Genomic DNA, 24,028 nt, shown 5'->3' with positions numbered 1-24,028 from the left:
GCAAGGGTCCTTAGAGAAATTAGATCATTTTAAGTGGGTGCAAGTCTAAACCAAAACTGCACAGAACATACAGGAAACTTTCGATTAACCGGCCCCTAAATAACCGGAAATGTCGGTTAACTGGCAAAATTCAGGAGTCGGTTCAGGTAACTTTTATTACCTTTTTTTTACTCCATTTGTTGCTGTGCAAGGGTGTAGCTGCAGCTGTTGCTAAACTACAGAGACGCTTGCAACTTGTGCCGATTGTTCTGAAGCTAAGCAACAGGGTTTGTTGCTTTATACGGAGCTCACTCCGTATCTTTTACTATAGCGTTCGGTTATCCGGAATTGTTGATGAACCGGCACCACGTCGGTCCCGTCCATGCTGGATAACAGAAAGTTTCCTGTAATACTAATTGGAAGTCTGAACCGAGTGGGAAATGGAAAATTCATATTGGTGCAGTCAGGGGTGCTTATCAAAGGCTTGGGTAAGGCATACTGTAGTATCAGACGAGCTAAGGATAGAATACAATCACCATCAGCATGAACTCCAGATTTCTCACTGGGTGGAATGGACGAGAGCCCGACCAGGGCAGGTTATATCTGACACACAGGCCACAGTATGAACATGTCAGATTAAGCATATGTGGAATGTCAACCTCTGCAGACCAGCAGGAACAGCCATCATCTCGGAATCTTGATCATGGAGCGAGTCCTGTGCCATTTCCCAGGTCTCCCCCTGCTGTGTTATCAGCAGAAGGCTGCCTATCTTCACCTTTATCAGAATGGGAGTTCAAAATGCTGATGTTTCGCACCAGCTGCACCCACTCTCCCAATATTTTTTGTGGGGGGGATTAAATTCTCAAATGAAAGCTATTTCTTCCTAGTGGAAGCAGCACTCACTATGCTGCCAGGCTCTTAAATGAACAATCCCCAGGATGACCCGAAGATCTGCTGATTGAAGCTATCCAGGGCTTGAAAACTTTGCTCAGCCAGCGACCCTTGCTCCAGCAGAGCAGCTCGCTTAGCTCTTCCTGCAGGTCTGGTGAAAAATCAATATCCTCAACTAAATAGGACAGCAGATGGGGATTGGCCCCAGGAAGTAGACTTAGCTCTCCAAAAGGTCCATTTCCTATTGCTGCAGCTGCTTAGTCATCTGCCCAATGTGTGTGTTAGTCCTCACTTGATTCTGGCCTATGGAAGGAGTACGGGTAGAGGCAGAGCGGTTGCTTTGTGTACATATATCAACCAGTGAGCCAGTAAAGAGGCTAAGCAGCTCTCCCTTCTCTGTCTCTCCTCTCCACCCCCTCAAAAAAAAAAAAGTGGCCAGTTGTTTGGACTGTACAGCACAGAAGGAGGCCATTCAGCCTGGTGTGCCTGTGCCCGTCGTCCCAGCTTTTCCAATTGCTCCACGTAACTGAAGTCCCTCATCCCTGGTATCATCCTGGTAATCCTCCTCTCTACCCTTTCCAAGGCCTTGACATCCTTCCTAAAGTGTGGTGCCCAGAAATATACACACTACTCCAGCTGAGGCCTAACCAGAGATTTGTAAAGGTTTAGTATAACTTCCTTGTTTACAAAGCCAAGTATCCCATACGCTTTAACTGCCCGTTCTGGGGAAATTGGGCCATTAGCCTGGATAGGAAACTTATTACTGTACTTGGAACGCAGGTGAATGAGGTTGAATGGGTGAAGAACGTTAATTGAATTGAGATTAATTGGGTGAACAGTGTGTCATTTGTTGCCCGAGATCCTTAGGGTCTATCACACTTTGAGCATTATGCTGTCTCATAGGCAAATTTCTGTCACACTTACGCCTGATTTATGCACATGAAAATTGAGCCAGGGCAACAAATCGTAACTAAACAGGTAGCCAACATACCCATCAGCAAATAGCAAGCAGGAACGAAAATCAATCCTGAAATTCACACAGCTTCAAATCAAACACGGGCAGTCCATAAAAGCTACCCAGACAACGACCAAATCGTTCAAAATATTTTTGCAAATGTTGCCAGTCACCATCTAGTTTCTCTTAAGTTATCCAGTTATAAAAATAAAGCTTTCCAAAATGGGCAACACAACCAGCTTATAGTTCAGCTCGCCTATAGAGCTCCTTTTCTGTACATCTTCATCCACATTTTCATTCAAAGGCCCATCACTCTGTTAGATTTTGCCATGCCCTGCATTCATTATTATCCAGGCCAGCCCCAATTATTACCTACAAGCTGAGGTTTAACATGCATACACAACATTTCCCATTTTAAACTTTCCCCAATGTTTTTCGTTAAAAAAAATGCCCCGTTTTCAATTTTCATAATCCCTATGAGGGCTGGGTTCCTACGTTAGTGTCGGGCAGGCTACTCTCGAGGGGTCTGGTCACAAGACCACAGGCACCTGCACTGATACTCTTTGGAGGGCCATCTGCACTTTTATTCTTCCGTTCAGCAAAGTGAGTCATCTGGTGCAATACTGCAGTGGTTCCAGGGAAATTCTTACAGACTGAATGGGAGGGACTAGGAAAATACTCGCTGGGGACAAATACAACAGAGAAATAAAAGGCACACAACGAGCCAATGAGACCCAAACGGCACTGGAAAGGATCGCTCATAAGCAGTGGAATGAAAATCGAATCTTATAGCAGAGAAGGAGGAGAACACTCGGCCCATCGTGCCTGAGCCATCTCTGAAAGAGCTCTTAGTCCCACTCCCTGTTCTTTCCCCATAGCCCTGAAAAGAGACAAAGAGGGATTCTGAATTGTAACAGCTCAAAGCCTGGCCTTTATCATAACAACCAGCAACTGGCTCACTTTTAAACAACTTCCCTACTTATTCAGTGATGGAGAAAAAGAGACATCAACAATTGTAACAAAACTTCATTTGTGGTACTAACACTCTCCCCTTTATAAAACAGCGAGTTGTTCTGATCTGGAACGCACTGCCTGAAAAAGTGGTGGAAACAGATTCAATAGTAACTTTTAAAAGGGAACTGGATATATATTTGAAAAAGAAAAATTTGCAGGGCTATGGGGAAAGGGCAGGGGGAGTGGGACTAATTGGAGAGCTCGTCCAAAGAGCCAGCACAGGCATGATGGGCCAAATGGCCTCCTTAAGATTTTATTAATATCCATAAGAATTGCACAGTGCTAGTGTGTTGTGGTTGAAGGCTCTGCTGGGTGGATTGCTGAATAGAAGAGGCAGAGTTGGGCTGCAGCTGGGACACGGCTGGCGAGGATTACAGCAGGAAGGTGGAGTGAGGCCATAGAGGGATTTTAAGATGCATGTGGTGGGCGAGAGGGAGCGAGTGAAGCTCGGCGTGGACAGTGGTGCCAGTTAAGTTCTTTTTTAAAATTTGTTTATGGGATGTGGGCGTCGCTGGCAAGGCCAGCATTTATTGCCCATCCCTAATAGTCCTTGAGAAGATGGTGGTGAGCCGCCTTCTTGAACCACTGCAGTCCGTGTGAAGGTACTCCCACAGTGCTGTTAGGGATGGAGTTCCAGGATTTTGACCCAGCAACGATGAAGGATCGGCGATATACTTCTAAGTCAGGATGGTGTGTGACTTGGAGGGGAACTTTGAGGTGGTGGTGTTCCCATGTGCCTGCTGCCCTTGTCCTTCTAGGTGGAAAAGGTCGCGGGTTTGGGAGGTGCTGCCGAAGGATCCTCGGTGAGTTGCTGCAGTGCATCTTGCAGATGGTACACTGCAGCCACGGTACGCCAGTGGTGGAGGGGGTGCCAATCAAGCGGGCTGCTTTGTCTTGGATGGTGTCGAGCTTCTTGAGTGTTGTTGGAGCTGTACTCATCCAGGCAAGTGGAGAGTATTCCATCACACTCCTGACTTGTGTCTTGTAGATGGTGGAAAGGCTTTGGGGAGTCAGGAGGGAGACACTCGCCACAGAATACCTAGCCTCTGACCTGCTCTTGTTGCCACAGTATTTATGTGGCTGGTCCAGTTAAGTTTCTGGTCAATGGTGACCCCCAGGATGTTGATGGTGGGGGATTCGGCGATGGTAATACCGTTTAATGTCAAGGGGAGGTGGTTAGACTCTTGCTTGTTGGAGATAGTCATTGCCTGGCACGAATGTTACCTGCCACTTACCAGCCCAAACCTGAACGTCGTCCAGGTCTTGTTGCATGCAGGCATAGATTGCTTCATTATCTGAGGAGCTGTGAATGGCACTGAACACTGTGCAGTCATCAGCGAGCATCCCCATTTCTGACCTTATGTTGGAGGGAAGGTCATTGATGAAGCAGCTGATGATGTTTGGGCCTAGGACACTGCCCTGAGGAACTCCTGCAGCGATGTCCTTCAACCGCCACAACCATCTTCCTTTGTGCTAGGTATGACTCCAGCCAGTGGAGCGTTTCCCCCCCGATTCCCATTGACTTCAGTTTTACTAGGGCTCCTTGATGCCACACTCGGTCAAATGCTGCCTTGATGTCAAGGGCAGTTACTCTCACCTCACCTCTGGAATTCAGCTCCTTTGTCCATGTTTGGACCAAGGCTGTAATGAGGTCGGGAGCTGAGTGGTCTTGGCGGAACCCAAACTGGGCATCAGTGAGCAGGTTATTGGTGAGTAAGTGCTGCTTGATAGCACTGTCGACGACACCTTCCATCACTTAGCTGATCCAAGACAGCCTCTGCTCCGATTTATATTCCAGATAACTTCTTACCTCTTTGGGTGCAATAGGCTTGTGAGTTTTGACATCCTCCTCATTATCCACCATCATATATCTGAAATAACATATATTAAAAAAAGCACATTTTAAACAGGAAGAATATCCGAGTCTGTGCAGAGGCTACTCTAGCAGGCTAGCCAGGGCATTTGAATTTTAGGATAATACGTACTTACATAACTAAATGAAGTAACATTTCCCACGTCAAATGCCTGATTAAGTTGTTAGAAATATAAAACTAATTTTTAAAGGATTAAAAAGATCTCTGATTTTCGAGACAACTCCATCAATGGGGTTCAGACATTAAACTGCAGGAGTAAAGTTTGAGCGCGTTAGTGTGTATGTGTGCAAGTCCTGAGATTGGATTGCTGCAGTCGATTCACTTGGAGACGTATCTTTTTGTTTTAAATTTCCTTTAGAAACAAGTTCAGACGTGTGGAAACGTCCATTTTATTCCTGCAAACTCATCTCCTTTAATTAAAAGGATTAGAAAATCTGAAATATAAAAATGCTGGAAATACACAGCAGCTTCGATGGCATCAGGACAGCTTAATGGTTCGGGTGTGCAATGGACCCCTGGTCAGAATTCCTTCATCAGTTCTGACAAAGGGTCTTCACTGAAATGCTCTTATTTTTTTAAATTTTTTTTTATAAAACAGATGCTGTTGGACCTGCTCTGTATTGTAGCTGTTCAAATAAGGAAAAGGTAATTTTAGCATCGAGTTAGGAAGTTCCTCTTCATGCAGGGTGATCCACAGATGGATTTCAGGGTAGGGTACAGGAGTTACAAACCCTAGAACCGTTTAAGAAACAATTAGACGCGGTGACACAGGACAAACCGCAGAGTCTGTATGGACGGATGAACTGAGGGGGCTGAATGGCCTTCCTCATTTCTTGCGACGATCCGGAATGAGAAAAAAGGCCATTTTGCCCAGGGCTTCATTCCCCCTAACTGACAAATTATAAAGTTTTAATCTCAAACATATTTTGCTCGTGTACTTAATGCCACGGAAGGGGATGAGGGTTGTCAAGGAGGCCCGAGTTATGATTGATTGATGAGCCTCGTGTCTGTGTATCGTACAAAAGGTCAAGGCCCCTAGGCCTCGGCCTACAATGTACTGGGCTCCCCGGCTGACGCAAACTTTGACATTCCCATTGTCCCTGTGCCACAAGGCTGAGGCTCCGCTCTATCCGATGACATGGGTCTGAGTGGAAACTCACCATGTGGGGAATTGTCGCTGTGAGCGTGCGCTGTACGTCAGCCCACTTGCTGCCATGAACTCGCAGAAGTTTAAATTGAAGAATTAAAACACAATAGTTTTTTTCCCCCCACCACCATTTACCGGTTTTTCCACTAATTTTCTTTCTCCCTTCACTTCCCATCCTGAAGGCACTAACTCCTTGCTGAACTACAGCTCCATGGGCGCAGCTCACCCTCTGGTACTTTGCCCGTGTAGGCATTCCTCACACGTAAACCCAGACAGCGGAGCGTCAGCATATTATTCTCCACAGGGTGCATCATAACCAAGCCGGCTGCCATTCTTGCACAAAGCGCACTTCCAGCAGGGGTCACTGGATGGCGATCAGGAGCAAGAATCTAACCCAGGGCGCTACTGGGACCATCTGCAGTAAAACCAGGTTGGATTAGTTAAAACACAGACTGCAGGTCAAACCTGGAACTATTGACCGAGCTATCACGGAAGTTATTTTAGGAGGACAGGACTCGATACAATTCTATTTATTTATATGGCTCCATGATGCAGGCTGCCAAAGCCTGCCTTTAGCTCACCACTGTTAGATCCGTGTATCTTAATGTTGTGTCCTTCAATAATCAGACAACAGACTGCAGGGAACGATTCAACAGGTGTTTACTTAATGAGGGTTACTCTAGAACTGCTATACAGATCACTACTCAGGGTTTATAGACAGGTGTGGTCACTGCCGGTACTACAGTATACAGGAGCTGTAAAAAGTAGTTCTCTCCCTTAAGGTATATATACATTACATACATTACAATTCCTCCCCTTTTAGATTAACAGTACCATAATACTCATTTAACAATTAACATTTTTAATGTACAGTGTTATATGAAAATAGTCCATTTATATATTCAGTCTCTGGGGAGGCTTCCTGATTCTTTCTGGATAACGCCTTTCCCGAGTGTCTCGCTCTTGGTGCGGAGGCGATTCTAGCACCCTGTCGTCAGTTGATTCATCAGCTTCCAATGCTATTGTTTCTGAGGTAGATGCGACCTGTACGTCGGGTTCCTCACCAGGTACGTATGGCCGAGACATGGGGTTGACTCGTTCCTGTGACTCTAGGTTCTGGTCAGCATGGCATCTCACAATGTTCTCCCCAACATCCACTGTGTACATTAGTGGCCCCTGCCGTGTGCATATCGTTCCTGGTTGCCATTTCTCTGTTCGGTAGTCGCGGGCCAAGACTGGTTGCCCTACATTGAAGCTCCTTGTCGGCTTCTCATTGATGTGCTGGAATTGCTTACTCTCAACATCTCTTCGTACATTTGGTCTGAGCAAATCCAGACGAGATCTCAACCTTCGGTTAAAGAACATCATGGCCGGGGCCTGGTTGGTGACTGCATGTGTCGCATTTCTGTAGGCTAACAGGAAATTGTCCACCTTATGCTGCAGTGGAATGTCGTCATCGCACATGGCCTTTACTGCTTTTTTAAAGGTTTGTACGAACCTCTCAGCCAATCCATTTGTGGCTGGATGATACGGGGCGGATGTGTAATGCCTTACCCCATTCCTTTTCATAAATCTTCGAAACTCTTCGGACACAAACTGTGGTCCGTTATCAGAGCAAATCTGCTCTGGCAAGCCGTTCCTGGCAAAAATGGTCCATAGGACTGCAATAGTTTTCTCCGTGGTGGTGGAGGACATTTTGATCACCTCGGGCCATTTCGAGTGCGCATCCACGGCTATTAAAAACATTGAGTCCATGAATGAACCAGCAAAATCAATATGCACCCGTTGCCATGGAGATGAGGGCCACTCCCATGGGTGTAGAGGGGCATGTGGTGGTGCATTTTGGACCTTCTGGCACCCTGAGCAGCTCTGTGTCAGGTCCTCGATTTGCTGATTGATCCCCAGCCACCACACATAAGGCTTTTCATTTTCACCCCTCCCAGATGACCTTCGTGAAGCTCATTGAGCACTCTCTCCCTTAACTTGGGTGGAATTACCACTCGGGATCCACACATCAAGGTCCCCTGGCATACTGACAGCTGTTCTCTTCTGGATGAGAATGCTGGCAACAGTGAGTTGCCATGTGCTGGCCATCCCTTCACCGTCAAATCATATACCCGAGACAGTGTCAGGTCATTTCGGGTCTCCTTCTCTATACCAGCGTTAGTTACCGGCAAGCATTCAATTATAGTCGAATGAAATATTTCGACAGGATCCACTGCTGGTGCTTCCTCCGCAGTAGGCAGTGGCAGGCGTGATAGCCCATCAGCGTTTCCATGCTGTTTCGTGCCCTTATACTCGATTTCATATTGGTGCGCCCCTAGAAAAAGGGACCATCTTTGTAGCCGTTGCGCAGTCATCCCCGGAACGCCCTTCTTTGGATTAAAGATGGAGACAAGTGGTTGGTGGTCAGTCAGCAAGGTGAACTTCTGCCCGTGCAGATAGTGATTGAACTTTTTCACTCCCCACACTAGGCTGAGGGCCTCCCTGTCAATCTGGGCGTAGTTACGCTCGGCTGAGGTTAGTGATCGTGACGCAAAGGCTATTGGCCTCTCTGAGCCGTCCGAGAATTTGTGCGACAGCACCGCTCCAATGCCGTAGGGTGACGCATCACATGCCAACCGAATTGGTAATGCTGGGCTGTAATGGGCCAATACCTCTTTCGATGTGATTAGTGTTTTGCTCTTCTGGAAAGCTCATCTACATTCGTCACTCCACTTCCATGGCACCCCAGTTTGCAGTAGGGTGTTCAGTGGGTGTAGTATTGTAGACAAATTTGGCAAGAACTTATGGTAGTAGTTTACCAGCCCGAGGAACGACCTCAGTTGTGACACATTTTCCAGTGCTGGAGCCTTGACTACTGCCTCAATCTTCTCTGGGGACTTATGTAACCCCTCTTTATTGATAACGTGGCCACAATACGAGATCTGTTTTCTAAAAAACTCGCATTTGGGGCGGTTAGCTCGGAGCCCATATTCCTGCAATCTAGTGAGCACCTGCTCCAGGTTGGCAAGGTGATCACTGTCATTTTCGCCCGTGACTAGGATGTCATCCAAATAACACTGGGTCCCTGGGATCCCTTGCAGGACTTGTTCCATTGCCCTCTGCCAAATAGCCGGAGCTGATGCTACCCCGAATACCAGCCGGTTGTATTGGTAGAGACCTTTATGGGTGTTGATTGTGAGGTATTTTTTTGATGCTTCTTCTACCTCCATTTGCAGATACGCCTGGGCCAGATCAATCTTAGTGAAGCGTTTCCCTCCAGATAGCGAGGCGACAATATCTTCAATCCACGGAAGTGGATATTGTACGGTGTGAAGGACCGGGTTCACTGTTACCTTGAAGTCCCCACAGATGCGAACCTTCCTTGGTTCCCCAGGCGTGCTGCTCAACGACTTTTTCATCACAGGGACGATGGGTGTAGCCCACTCGCTCCAGTCTACCCTGGACAGTACACCTGAACATTCCAGACTCTCCAGCTCTGCTTCGACGGCTGGGCGGATCGCATAAGGTACCGGTCTGGCCTTCAAAAATTTTGGGCTTGCGTTTTCTTCAATTTTAATCATCGCTGTCATGCCCTTTTAGTGTTCCGAGTCCTTGCTGGAACACTTCTTTCGCGTCAGTTAGGATCTTTGACAGTTGCCCAGGTGTGACGTCGTCATCCTTTTTGTCAGCCACAGTCAGTGCCTGTATGGAATGCCAATCTAGCTGTATCTTCCGGATCCATTCACGTCCTAGTAGTGGTGGTCCTCCATCTGGCAATACATATAGGTCCATTTTTGGTGTTTCCTTGCCGTTATATACAATGTTCACCCTTATTTTTCCTTTGGGGTAGACTTTTTGCCCCGTGTACGTCTTCAAGACAATCTTTGTATCTCTCAAGGGTATATGTGAGAATAGCCGCTTGTAGTCCCTTCGGTTTATGACTGTTAGGGCTGATCCTGTGTCCAATTCCATTTTCACTTGGACTCCTGCTATCTTGAGCGTGACCCAGATAGTTTGGTGATCCTCCGTTTTGATCACATTTTGTAGTTTCAGACAACCCAGCTCCTTGCTTCCGGAGTCTGTATCACTCTTCTGTTCGTCTGAACTACTCTCCGTCACCTTATGTACCTTCTTGTACTTCTCCTGTGGAGATTTCTTGCTGCTGGTTTTCTTTCCTGACCTGCAGACTCTTGCTATGTGTCCTACTTTTCCACACTGTCTGCACAATTTGTCCTTGAACCAGCAATCATTATGGTCGTGTGTTGTTCTGCCGCAGCGATAGCACTTCACTGTTCCGTATGACATTTCATTTGTGCCATATTCTTGCGGTCTCCGTTGTATTTCTGCAGCGCCCCGTGCTGCTGCTTCGTGTGATACTGCAATGCTGAAAGCCTTGTCCAGCGTAAGATCCTTTTCTGATAGAAGCCGTTTCTGGGTTCCTTCACTTTGAAGCCCACACACAAACTTGTCCCTTAAAGTATCTGCTAGTCCCGTTCCAAACTGGCAGTGTTTCGATAGCTTGCGCAGTTCCGTTAAATACTCAGCATTACTTTCATCTTTATGCTGGTTCCTTTTGTGAAACTTAAATCTTTCTGCTATCAGCAGCGGTGTGGGGTTTAAGTGGTCCTGTAGGATTGACACTGTGTTTTCAAAATCCTTTTCTACTGGCTTCTCTGGGGTTACTAGGTTTCGTAGTAAGCCATACGTTTTTGCACCCATTGAATTCAACAATACCAGCGCTTTCTTGTCATCTGGCACTTCATTCGCCTTGCAGTATACTTCTATGCGTTCGACATATGTCGTCCAATCTTCGACTTCATTGTCGAACGCTGTGATCCTGCCACTCTTCGGCATTTTTGGGTGTGGTTAGACTGGCTTAAAATGGCGTCTCCCGCGCTTTCCTTTCTTCCCCGCTGCGGCTTAAAATGGCGTCTCCCGCGCTGCTGCCAACGCCGCTCTCGGCGGTCCTCGTGGCAAATGGCGACGCCCTGTGGGTTTCATGCGCTGCTCCTGCGCTGCTGCCAACGCCGCTCTCTGCGGTCCTCGTGGCAATGGCAGCGCCTCGCGTTTTCCTGCGCGCCTCTCTCCCCCGTTGACGCTGCTCGGCCCTTGAACACCGGCTGCGCTCTGCTCTCTCTTGCCTCTCTCCCCCGTTGACGCCGCTCAGTCTTGAACACCGGCTGCGCCCTGTGCGCTCTGCCCTCTCTCTCTCCCCCGTTGACGCTGCTCGGCCTTTTTCTGTGCCGCTCGGTCGGGCTCTAGCCCGTCGCTGTCCGGGAAGGGTCTGCGCAGTACCTGTTGCCAGCCCGTTTCGCTGGACCACCGTGACTGGAAAGCCAAGCCTGGCTCTCGACAGCCTCCCCTGCGATGCTCAAATCTCCGCTGGATGACTGGGCGGTTGCCCGTGGTCGATGCCCGTGCTTCTGGACTCGACCTTCTTCCACTGTTCTCCAGGAGCGAATCCCTGGGAGGTGATGCAGAGTTGCAGGTAGGTTCGAACTTGCTCATCGCCACTGTTAGATCCGTGTATCTTAATGTTGTGTCCTTCAATAATCAGACAACAGACTGCAGGGAACGATTCAACAGGTGTTTACTGAATGAGGGTTACTCTAGAACTAACTGTACAGATCACTACTCAGGGTTTATATACAGGTGTGGTCACTGCCGGTACTACAGTATACAGGAGCTGTAAAAAGTAGTTCTCTCCCTTAAGGTATATATACATTACATACATTACAACCACCTCCTCCATTAATGCCGTCTCCTGTTTCCGACTGCCTGCCCAATGTTAAGGCTTGGACGAGCCAAAACTTCCTCCAGCTTAACGCTGGCCATCTGAGCTTCCTTCCCAGATCGCTTGTGCCCACCTCTGGAACCTTTCTTTGCCTCCGTCTTGCCCCCAAACCGCAAATCCACACACACCGAGGTTCTGTTATTCTCCCAGCCACTGCTCCCCTCCATCTACAACTCATTGAAAACGCAGCGTTACACAGCCCTATCCACAACCTCATCCTCACTAAGCTGCATGGGCTCGCTGTGTCCCAACAAACTGACTTCCAGATTCTGGCCTGCAAATAAATCCATGGCCTCACCCCACCCAACCTTGGTGACCTCCTCTAGCCCGCACCATCCTCCTACACCAGGTTACTACTTGTTCTCCGGTCCACCAACGGTGCCTGACCTTTCAGCCACTGTATCTCCGTCTTCCGGAACTCCCTCAACATCTCCCTCCTGTTTATAACAGGTTCCTTACAAACCTTTCTCACTGTGCCTTTGTACTTCACGCCCCACAAACTTTGTTCTTTTTCACTCCTGCTTGGCATAAATGTTTTCCCTCAGGCCTGTAAATTGTTTTGAGACGTCTTCCTGTACACCAGGAGCGCTACGGAAATGTGATTGGCCACGAGTTATACAATCACCCCTTCCTTCTCCCGCCCCGCCCAAATAAATGCCTCTTAAGCTGTCCTTGGACTTACTCACTTCTCCAAGATGCTTGCTTTGATCTTATCTGTTTTTGGACGAGTTTCCTAAAAAATAAAACGCAAAGTATAGTACAGGTGAATGGAAATAAAGCAACACAGAACCTGCTGTGTGTAGCACTGTACTTTACCATCTCGCTGCTCAATATATATTTTTACATTGACTGTTGGCTTAACCAGGGCCAGAACGAACCACTGATCATAGAATCATAGAATGGTTACAGCACAGAAGGAGGCCATTTGGCCCGTCGAGCCTGTGCAGGCTCTCTGCAAGAGCACTTCAGCTAGTCCCACTCCCCCGCCCTTTCCCCGTAGCCCTGCAAGTTTTTTTCCTTCAGGTACTTATTCAATTCCCTTTGAAAGCCACGATTGAGTCTGCCTCCACCACCCTCAGGCAGTGCATTACGGATCCTAACCACTCGCTGCCTAAAAAAGTTTTTCCTCGTGTCGCCTTTGGTTCTTTTGCCAATCACCTTGAATCTGTGTCCTCTGGTTCTCGACCCTTCCACCAATGGGAACAGTTTCTCTCTATCTACTCTGTCTAGATCCCTCATGGTTTTGAACACTTCTATAAAATCTCCTCTCAACCTTCTCTGCTCTAAGGAGAACAACCCCAACTTCTCCAGTCTATTCATGTAACTGAAGTCCCTCATCCCTGGCATTCTTGTGAATCTTTTCTGCACCCTCTCGAAGGCTTCACATCCTTCCTAAAGTGCGGTGCCCAGAATTGGACACAATATTCCAGTTGAGGCCGAAGCAGTATTTTATAAAGGTTCATCATAACTTCCTTGCTTTTGTACTCTATGCCTCTATTTATGAAGCCCAGTATCCCGTATGCTTTTTTAACTGCTTTCTCAACCTGCCCTGCCACCTTCAACGATTTGTGCACATATATCCCCAGGTCTCTCTGTTCATGCAACCACTTTAGGATTGTATCCTTTAGTTTATATTGCCTCTACTCGTTCTTCCTACCAAAATGTATCACTTCGCACTTTTCTGTGTTAAATTTCATCTGCCACATGTCGTCCATTTCACCAGCCTGTCTATGTCTTCTTGACTATCACTATCCTCCTCACTGTTCACTATACTTCCAAGTTTTGTGTCATCTGCAAATTTTGTAATTGTGCCCTGTACTCCCAAGTCCAAGTCATTAATATATAGCAAGAAAAGAAGTGGTCCTAGTACTGACCCCTGGGGAACACCACTGTATACCTTCCTCCAGTCCGAAAAACTGTCTCTTTTATTCCATGGGCTTCAACTTTGCTGGCAAGCCTATTATGTGGCACTTTATCAAATGTCTTTTAGAAGTCCATATACACCACATCAACCGCATTGCCCTCATCAACCCTCTCTGTTACCTCATCAAAAAACTCGATCAAGTTAGTTAAACATGATTTGCCTTTAACAAATCTATGCTGGCTTTCCTTAATTAATTCACACTTGTTCAAGTGACTGTTAACTTTGTCCCTGGTTATCGTTTCTAATAGCTTTCCCACTACCAAGGTTAAACTGACTGGCCTATAGTTATGGGTTTATCCTTACACCCTTTTTTGAACAAGGGTGTAACATTTGCAATTCTCCAGTCCTCTGGCACCACCCCCGTCTCCAAGGAGGATTGGAAGATTATGGCGAGTACCTCCGCGATTTCCTCCTTAACCTCCCTCAGCATCCTAGGATGTATCCCATCCGGTCCTGGTGACTCATCAAGTTTAAGTTCAGACAGCCTTTCTAGTGCCTCCTCTTAGTCAATTTTTATCTCATCCAGTATCTCCACTACCTCCTCTTTCACTATGACTTTGGCAGCATCTTCTTCCTTGGTGAAGACAGATGCAAAGTACTCATTTAGTACCTCAGCCATGCCCTCTGCCTCCATGCGTAGGTCTCCTTTTTGGTCCCTAATTGGCCCCACCCCTCCTCTTACTACCCGTTTATTATTTATATGCCTATAGAAGACTTTTGAATTCCCTTTTATGTTAGCTACCTGTGGTAAACCACGTTCACTATCGTATCACTGTTAGTAGTTAGCACTGTTCACCACTGTTCGTTATAACTGTATCACTGACCACTATTGTATCACGGTACGAGGTCGCCTCTTGCCACACTGCTATACCTGGGATGACCACTGCCGACTCCGCCTTGGCTCCACCCACCAGGCCAGGTATAAAGGTGAGCGACTGGCTGGTATTCCTCCTGCTTGGATCGGATCACCCACGAGAGTGGGCTCTGTTATTTAGTCAATAAAAACCTTTAGTCACCTTCGTAACTCTTCGCCTTTTATTGGAGGAATTGATAGGTATATCAATTTTATTGACTAAATTTAATGATGTCCGACAACGAGTCACAACCGGCGGAGGAGCCACCAGCGCAGCTCCCAGGAGCACAGCCACACCAGCCAGCTTGGCTGCGAGCCCTCAGACCGCCGTACCTGGACCTGAACCCACGAGCAGCAAACTCAGCCGCAGACTTTAAACACTGGCTGGTCTGCTTCGAATCATACCTGAGAGAATCCAGCGTCCCTCAGGCATCCAAACTAAGTGTCCTGCAGGCACAACTGAGCCCGAGAGTATACACTCTCATCGAGGACATGACTACCTACGAGACCGCCATCAACCTGCTGAAACAGAAGTACCGGACCCCGGTAAACTACATGTACGCTAGGCACCTCCTAAGATCACGGCCACAACAGCCAGGAGAATCAGTAGCCGAATTCTCACAGGCGCTATATGCACTCGCCAGGAACTGTGACTTTAAATCGGTGTCGGCAGCCGAAAATACTGAAGATAATATCCGCGACGCATTCCTGAAAGGCCTACGGTCCGAGTACTCACGGCAAAGACTGCTGGAAGCTAAAGACCTCAGCATGGAAAAAGCTGAAGCCCTCGCTATCTCCCTGGAAGTGGCCCACCAAGATCAGGAAGCATTCACCAGGTACTGCTCGCGACCCTGGGACTCGGGCCCGACCCCTACCACAGCACCCTTCCCAGCGCCGCCCCCGGGACCTACCTCTGCGTCGGCGTCCCGGACCCGACCGGCCCCGCCACCCCCGGCACCGGCCCTGACATCGGGCATCCGCGATCGGGCCGCCGGCTGTTTTTTTTGTGGCCAGGAGAAGCACCCGAGGTCGCGCTGCCCAGCCAAGAACTCCATATGTAAAACCTGCCTGAAGAAAGGCCACTTCTCCAAGGCCTGCAGGAGCGGATCCTCAGAGGCCAGCAGTGCCGCATGCGAACTATGGGGGCGGCCATCTTCGTTTAGGGCAACTGAGGCCAGCATCCCCACACATGAGTCATGGGGGCGGCCATCTTTGTTTAGGGCAACTGAGGCCAGCATCCCCACACATGAGTCATGGGGGCGGCCATCTTTGATTAAGGCAACCGACCCCAATAGTGCCTCATGGGGCCCTACCTCGTGGGAGACGCCATTTTACTCACCACGCCCGACCGCCTCGCCCGCAGATGACAACGACTCGCTCAGCTACACACTAGCTTCCGTCACCCTGGACCAAGCCCGCCCGCACCATCTGTCCAAGTCAATGATGGACATCAAAGTGAACGGCCACGCCACGACCTGCCTGTTTGACAGCGGAAGCACGGAGAGCTTCATCCACCCAGACACGGTGAGCCACTACTCCCTCTCTGTCCTACCAACGCGCAGCCGAATCTCGATGGCATCGAGGTCCCACGCCACGGACATCAGCGGCTACTGTGTCGTGACCCTGTCGGTTAAGGGCACGGAGTATAAAAACTTTAAACTCCTCGTCCTCCCCCATCTCTGCGCTGCCGTCCTACTAGGGCTGGACTTCCAATCCCACCTCCAAAGCGTAACCCTAGCATACGGTGGACCCCTCCCCCCACTCACAGTCAACAACCAGCAAACGTTAAACCGCCCACCGCGTAACACCTGCAGTCTCTCCACCCTCAAGGTCCCGCCACCCTCTCTGTTTGCTAACCTTACCCCTGACTGCAAACCCGTCGCTACCAAAAGCAGGCGGTATAGCGCCGGGGACAGAGCCTTCATTAGCTCTGAGGTGCGGCGCCTCCTGAAAGAGGGCATTATCGAGGGGAGCAGCAGCCCCTGGCGTGCCCAGGTCGTAGTCGTAAAGACCGGCGATAAAAACCGCCTGGTCATCGACTACAGCCAGACCATAAACAGATATACCCAGCTGGACGCATACCCCCTCCCCCGCATATCTGACATGGTCAATCAGATTGCACAGTATAAAGTATTCTCGACCATCGACCTGAAGTCGGCCTACCACCAACTCCCTATCCACCCTGAGGACCGCCAGTATACCGCCTTCGAGGCGAATGGGCGCCTATACCACTTCCTTAGGGTCCCCTTCGGTGTCACTAATGGGGTCTCGGTCTTCCAAAGGGAGATGGACCAGATGGTTGACCAGAACGAACTGCAGGCTACATTCCCCTACCTAGATAACGTCACTATCTGCGGCCGCGACCGGCAGGAACATGACGCGAATCTGGAGAAATTCCTCCGTACGGCCCAACGGCTGAACCTCACCTACAATAAGGAGAAATGCGTGTTTAACACCACGCGCCTTGCCATCCTCGGCTGCGTAGTGGAGAACGGAATCATCGGCCCCGACCCAGAAAGAATGCGCCCCCTCATGGAGCTACCCCTCCCCCACTGCCCTAAAGCACTTAGGAGAACCCTGGGGCTTTTCGCCTACTATGCCCAATGGGTACCCAATTACGCGGACAAAGCCAGACCCCTCCTGAAAGCCACTTCCTTCCCCCTCACGGAGGAGGCGTGCGCGGCCTTCTCCCTCATTAAGGGAGACATAGCCAAGGCCACGATGCACGCAGTGGACGAGTCCATCCCCTTTCAGGTGGAGAGCGACGCATCCGACTTCGCCTTAGCCGCCACCCTAAACCAGGAGGGGAGGCCAGTGGCCTTCTTCTCAAGGACCCTACAGGGCCCCGAGATCCGACATTCGTCGGTCGAGAAAGAGGCCCAGGCGATCGTGGAGGCAGTACGGCGCTGGAGGCACTACCTGGCAGGCAAACGATTTACCCTCCTCACCGACCAGCGTTCGGTGGCTTTCATGTTTAATAACAAGCTGAAGGGCAAAATCAAGAATGACAAGATTTTGAGATGGAGAATCGAGCTCTCCACCTACGATTATGAGATCTTGTACCGGCCAGGCAAGCTGAACGAATCCCCTGATGCCCTTTCACGAATGACATGCGCCAGCGCGCATATCGATAGGCTTCAGACCCTCCACGACCAGCTCTGCCACCCCGGAGTCACCAGACTCTACCATTTCATTAAGGCCCGCAACCTGACCTACTCCATCGAGGAGGTCAGGACCATGACCAGGAACTGCCAGACCTGTGCGGAGTGCAAACCGCACTTCTATAGGCCGGACCGAGCAAGCCTGATCAAGGCCACCCGCCCCTTCGAGCGCCTGAGCATCGACTTTAAGGGGCCCCTCCCGTCCTCTGACCGTAATGTGTACTTCCTCAACATCGTTGATGAGTACTCCCGTTTCCCCTTTGCCTTCCCCTGCCCCGACATGACCAGTAGCACGGTCATTAAGTGCCTGAATGCCCTCTTCGCCTTGTTCGGGTTCCCGAACTATATACACAGCGACCGGGGCTCCTCCTTCATGAGCGAGGAACTCCGGCAATTCCTCCTAGAGAGAGGTATTGCAGCAAGCAGGACCACCAGCTACAACCCCAGAGGTAACGGTCAGGTGGAAAGAGAGAACGCGACGGTATGGAAGGCCGTCCTCTTAGCCTTAAAGTCTAAGGGCCTCCCAACCTCCCGCTGGCAAGAAGTCCTCCCGACAGCGCTGCACTCCATCCGGTCATTACTTTGCACGGCCACTAACACCACCCCCCATGAACGAATGTTCGTTTTCCCCAGGAAGTCGACTACGGGAACCACTCTACCAACCTGGCTGACCGCCCCGGGGCCGGTCTGGCTGCGGAAACACGTGAGGACCCATAAAACGGACCCCCTGGTCGAGAGGGTGAACCTCCTGCACGCCAACCCCCAGTACGCCTACGTGGCGTACCCAGACGGGCGGGAGGACACTGTCTCCCTACGAGACCTCGCACCCTCAGCCGATCCGGAAACACCGCCACCACCCCCCCCAACCTCAGTCCAGGTAGACGGCATGCCGGAACCCCACGAGCCCTCGCCGACCACGCAAACACCAGCATCAACACCGGATAAGGCACCAGCACCGGATAAGGCAACACCACCGCTGCGGCGATCGGAGAGGCTTACGAAGCCTCCGGACAGACTGACCTACCAGAATTGGTAGTACACTTCACCCCGCCGGACTTAATTCTAAACAAGGGGTGAATGTGGTAAACCACGTTCACTATCGTATCACTGTTAGTAGTTAGCACTGTTCACCACTGTTCGTTATAACTGTATCACTGACCACTATTGTATCACGGTACGAGGTCGCCTCTTGCCACACTGCTATACCTGGGATGACCACTGCCGACTCCGCCTTGGCTCCACCCACCAGGCCAGGTATAAAGGTGAGCGACTGGCTGGTATTCCTCCTGCTTGGATCGGATCACCCACGAGAGTGGGCTCTGTTATTTAGTCAATAAAAACCTTTAGTCACCTTCGTAACTCTTCGCCTTTTATTGGAGGAATTGATAGGTATATCACTACCAATCTATTCTCATACTCTCTCTTTGCCCCTCTTATTTTCTTTTTCACTCCCCCACTGAACTTTCTATATTCAGCCTGATTCTCACTTGTATTCTCAACCTGACATCTGTCATACTTTTTCTGCTTCATCTTACTCTCTATCTCTTTCGTCATCCAGGAAGCTCTGACTTTGGTTGCCCTACCTTTCCCCATCGTGGGAATGTACCTCAACTGTACCTGAACCATCTCCTATTTAAAGGCAGCCCATTGTTCGATTACAGTTTTGCCTGCCAATCTTTGATTCCAATTTACCCGAGCCAGATCTGTTCTCAACCCACTGAAATTTGCCTTCCTCCAATTAAGTATTTTTACTCTAGATTGCTCCCTGTCCTTTTCCATAGTTAATCTAAACCTTATGATACTATGATCAATGTTCCCTAAATGTTCCCCTACTGACACTTGCTCCACTCGACCCACCTCATTCCCCAGAACCAGGTCCAGCAATGTCTCCTTCCTCATTGGACCGGAAATGTACTGATCAAGAAAGTTCTCCTGAACACACTTCGGAAATTCTTCCTCAACTCTGCCCTTTACACTATTACTATCCCAGTCTATATTAGGATAATTGAAGTCCCCCATTATTACTACTCTATAGTTCTTGCACCTCCCTGTAATTTCCCTGCAAATTTGCTCCTCTATATCTTTCCCACTAGTTGGTGGTCTATAGAATACACCTAGTAGTGTAATGGCACCTCTATTATTTCTTAATTCTAACCAAATAGATTCTGTCCTTGACCCCTCCAGGACATCCTCTCTCTCCAGCACTGTAACATTCGCCTTAACCAATACTGCCACCCCACCTTCTCTCTTTCCTTCCCTATCTTTCCTGAACACCTTATATGCAAGAATATTTTAAACCCAATCCTGCCCTTTTTTGAGCCAGGTCTCTGTTATCGCCACGACATCATATTGCCATGTGGCTATTTGCGCCTGCAGCTCACCAACCTTATTTACCACGCTTCGTGCATTTACACACATGCACTGTAAACCTGTCTTAGACCTTCTTGTATTCTCCATTAATGTGATCCCACCTAATACCGCACTATTTCTTACTCTAGTGCTATCTGTCTTTCCCCATCCTTTGTGCATTTTGTTTCTCCTTTCTAATCCTGGTGCCCATCCCCTTGCCAAATTAGTTTAAACCCTCCCCAACAGCACTAGCAACCCACCCCCCAACACCGTGAGGAAATTGGTTCCGGCTCTGTTGAGGTGCAACCCGTCCGGCCTGTACAGGTCCCACCTCCCCGAGAACAGGTCCCAATGTCCCAGGAATCTGAAGCCCTCCCTCCTACACCATCTCTCCAGCCACGCATTCATCTGCTCTATTCATCTATTTCTATACTCACTAACTCGTGGCACAGGGAATAATCCAGAGATTACTACCTTTGAGGTCCTGCTTTTTAATCTCTCTCCTAGCTCCCTAAAATCTGCCTGCAGGACCTCATCCCTTTTTCTACCTATGTCATTGGTACCAATATGGACCACAACCTCTGGCTGTTCACCCTCACCCCTCAGAATGTTCTGCAGTCGCTCAGTGATATCCTTGACCCTGGCACCAGGGGGGGCAACATACCATCCTGGAATCATGTCTGTTGCCAAAGAAACGCCTGTCTGTTCCCCTAACTATCGAATCCCCTACCACTATTGCCTTCCCAACCTTCCTCCCCCCACCCCCCCCCCTTACAGCTGAGCCACCCATGGTGCCGTGGACTTGGCTCTGGCTGTACTCTCCAGAGGAACCATCGGCCTCACCAGAATACTGATTGGAAAGCGAGATGCACTCCGGGGACTCCTGCACTCCCTGTCTGGTCCTCCTTGTCTGTCTGACGGTCACCCATTCCCTCTCTGCCTGCACACTCTTACACTGCGGGGTGACCACCTCCTGCATCTCAGCTTCAAAATTGCACCACAGTGACGCCAGCTGCTGCTGAAGCTCCGAAACCCGGAGCTTGAGCTCCTCCAGCTGACAACACCTCCTGCACACATTGTTGTCCAGGACACGGGAAGCGTCCTGGAGTTCCCACATGGCACAAGATGTGCATTCCACAGGACTGAGGTGCCCAGCCATGCCTCTATTTATTCGACTATTAACTAACTTACAGAAATAAACTTAAGACTTAAAAGTCGGGCCTACCTTTAAAAGCCGCTTCTCTCGCTCTCTTAGTTAAAGTCTTTATTCACACGATTATTTATAGTTATATTCATTAGTTTATCTAGTTAAGTTGGAGAGAATAAAATGCTAATACTCACCCACCAATCACCTACCTGCAGTCCTGTGACGTCACTCCTTGATTTTGCTGTTCTTTTGGAATTGGCCGGATTTGTATCCGCCACTGCTGCCACCGACTCCTCGCAGGTCATGGATTGGGGTCGGCGATTCCCGCCACCTGGATTACCTAGTTCCAGGAAGCTGCCCATCAGCAACCTACTGAGTGCAATCGAAGAGATTCACATCACTCGGGATGGGTGTGCGAGCAGAGTGTGACATGTGGGGTGGGGCGGGGAAGACAGGTTCTGTACCCCTGTGCACAAGGTAGGACCAGCCAGTTGGATTGGTTTTATGCCAGAGCACAGACATCGCTGTATTAAGAAATACACAGGATCTGAACACTGACCTCAAGTCTGGGACACGAGTTTAGATTCAATCCAAATAAATGAGATAAAAAAGAGAGACTTGCATTTCTATAGCGCCTTTCATGAGCTCAGGATATCCCAAAGTGCTTTACAGCCAATGAAGTACTTTTGAAGTGTCAACGTTTCAGGTCGAAGACCCTTCATCAGTCCTGACGAAGGGTTTCGACCAGAAACGTTGTCTCTGTTTCTCTCTCCACGGATGTTGCCTGGCCTGCTGAGTTTTTCCAGCATTTTCTGTTGTTATTTCGGATTTCCAGCATCCGCAGTATTTTGCTATCGTACTTTTGAAGTGTAGTCACTGTTGTAAGGTAGGAACTGCGGCAGCCAATTTTTGCACAGCAAGCTTCCACAAACGGCAATGTGAGGGATAAATATTGGCCAGGACACGGGAGAAACTCCCCTGCTCTTCTTCGAAATAATGCCATGGGATCTTTTACGTCCACCTCAGAGAGCAGACGGGGCCTCGGTTTAATGTCTCATCCGAAAGACAGTTTGGTGCAGAAGAGCATACCTGTCTGATTTTGGGGCATGTTGTTAGGACACTGCAGATAGAATGTAATTATCCATCTGACCTACTTTATACTTTATCAAGAAGTGCTTGAAGCGAGAGAGTAGTACACGTGACCTAGGAGTACTGGTCAGAATCATGTTGAGGAAACGACACTGCCTGCGACTTGCTCCGCATCTGATTTAGGTGTTTGCGATGGGATGGAGTAGAGGCAGCTTCATCCTCTATCGAGCTCATGCTGTACTTAAGAAGAGCTCTTGATGCTGGCACTGAGTATAAGAGTGGGGAAGGGTAGTGCATTCATACGGGGAGAGAATACCAAGAATGGAACACAAGAAGAAGGGGGAAGAGAGACACAACCACAGATCTCTCACGAGGAGAGATCAGAGTCCGTTAAATGTTCCACTTCCAGCCTTTTGATGAGCACAAAAATTCATAAACAGAACACTAAACTACAAACACTAAACTACAAACAACACTAAACTACAAACACTAAACTACAAACACTAAACTACAAACACTAAACTACAAACACTAAACTACAAACATTAAACTACAAACAACACTAAACTACAAACATTAAACTACAAACACTAAACTACAAACAACACTAAACTACAAACACTAAACTACAAACAACACTAAACTACAAACACTAAACTACAAACACTAAACTACAAACAGAACACTAAACTACAAACACAACACTAAACTACAAATACTAAACTACAAACAGAACACTAAACTACAAACAGAACACTAAACTACAAGCAGAACACTAAACTACAAACACTAAACTACAAACACTAAATACAAGCAGAACACTAAACTACAAACACTAAACTACAAACACTAAATTACAAACAACACTAAACTACAAACACTAAACTACAAACACTAAACTACAAACAACATTAAACTACAAACAACACTAAACTACAAACATTAAACTACAAACACTAAACTACAAACAGAACACTAAACTACAAACACTAAACTACAAGCAGAACACTAAACTACAAACACTAAACTACAAACAGAACACTAAACTACAAACAGAACACTAAACTACAAGCAGAACACTAAACTACAAACACTAAACTACAAACAGAACACTAAACTACAAACACTAAACTACAAACAGAACACTAAACTACAAACACTAAACTACAAACAGAACACTAAACTACAAACACTAAACTACAAACAGAACACTAAACTACAAACAGAACACTAAACTACAAACACTAAACTACAAACACTAAACTACAAACAGAACACTAAACTACAAACACTAAACTACAAACAGAACACTAAACTACAAACACTAAACTACAAACAGAACACTAAACTACAAACACTAAACTACAAACAGAACACTAAACTACAAACACTAAACTACAAACACTAAACTACAAACACTAAACTACAAACAGAACACTAAACTACAAGCAGAACACTAAACTACAAACACTCAACTACAAACAGAACACTAAACTACAAACAGAACACTAAACGACAAACACTAAACTACAAACAGAACACTAAACTACAAACACTAAACTACAAGCAGAACACTAAACTACAAGCAGAACACTAAACTACAAGCAGAACACTAAACTACAAACACTAAACTACAAACAGAACACTAAACTATAAGCAGAACACTAAACTACAAGCAGAATACTAAACTACAAACAGAACACTACAAACAGAACACTAAACTACAAACAGAACACTAAACTACAAACACAAAACTACAAGCAGAACACTAAACTACAAGCAGAACACTAAACTACAAACGCTAAACTACAAGCAGAACACTAAACTACAAGCAGAATACTACAAACAGAACACTACAAACAGAAC

The 24,028-nt window shown here is 48.1% G+C and overlaps 2 protein-coding genes across 4 annotated transcripts in view; one reads left to right on the top strand and one right to left on the bottom strand.

The window, feature by feature from the left end:
* cuedc2 (CUE domain containing 2) overlaps positions 1-24,028 on the bottom strand; it is a 70,201-nt gene that overhangs the window by 3,121 nt on the left and 43,052 nt on the right. The window contains exons 7-8 of one of the 2 annotated variants that reach the window (XR_015074187.1): positions 12,326-12,372; positions 4,075-4,710 (exon numbers count right to left, since the gene is read on the bottom strand). Coding sequence is in view for 1 of the 2 variants with exons in the window: in XM_085970294.1 (XP_085826420.1) it covers positions 4,650-4,710; positions 12,326-12,372 (108 nt within the window). In the remaining variant the exon portion in view is untranslated. The remainder of the gene's footprint in view (positions 1-4,074; positions 4,711-12,325; positions 12,373-24,028) is intronic. The other variant, XM_085970294.1, reaches the window with a different exon arrangement.
* The window catches only part of fbxl15 (F-box and leucine-rich repeat protein 15), an 83,463-nt gene that overhangs the window by 19,545 nt on the left and 39,890 nt on the right, over positions 1-24,028 (top strand). The window lies entirely within an intron of this gene.

Source organism: Somniosus microcephalus, chromosome 29 (assembly GCF_052327205.1).
Source record: "Somniosus microcephalus isolate GS21.2 chromosome 29, FLI_Smic_1.0, whole genome shotgun sequence".
NCBI classification, from domain to species: domain Eukaryota; kingdom Metazoa; phylum Chordata; class Chondrichthyes; order Squaliformes; family Somniosidae; genus Somniosus; species Somniosus microcephalus.
Note: the sequence above shows the minus strand (reverse complement) of the source record. Positions and strands in the feature narration are given on the sequence as shown.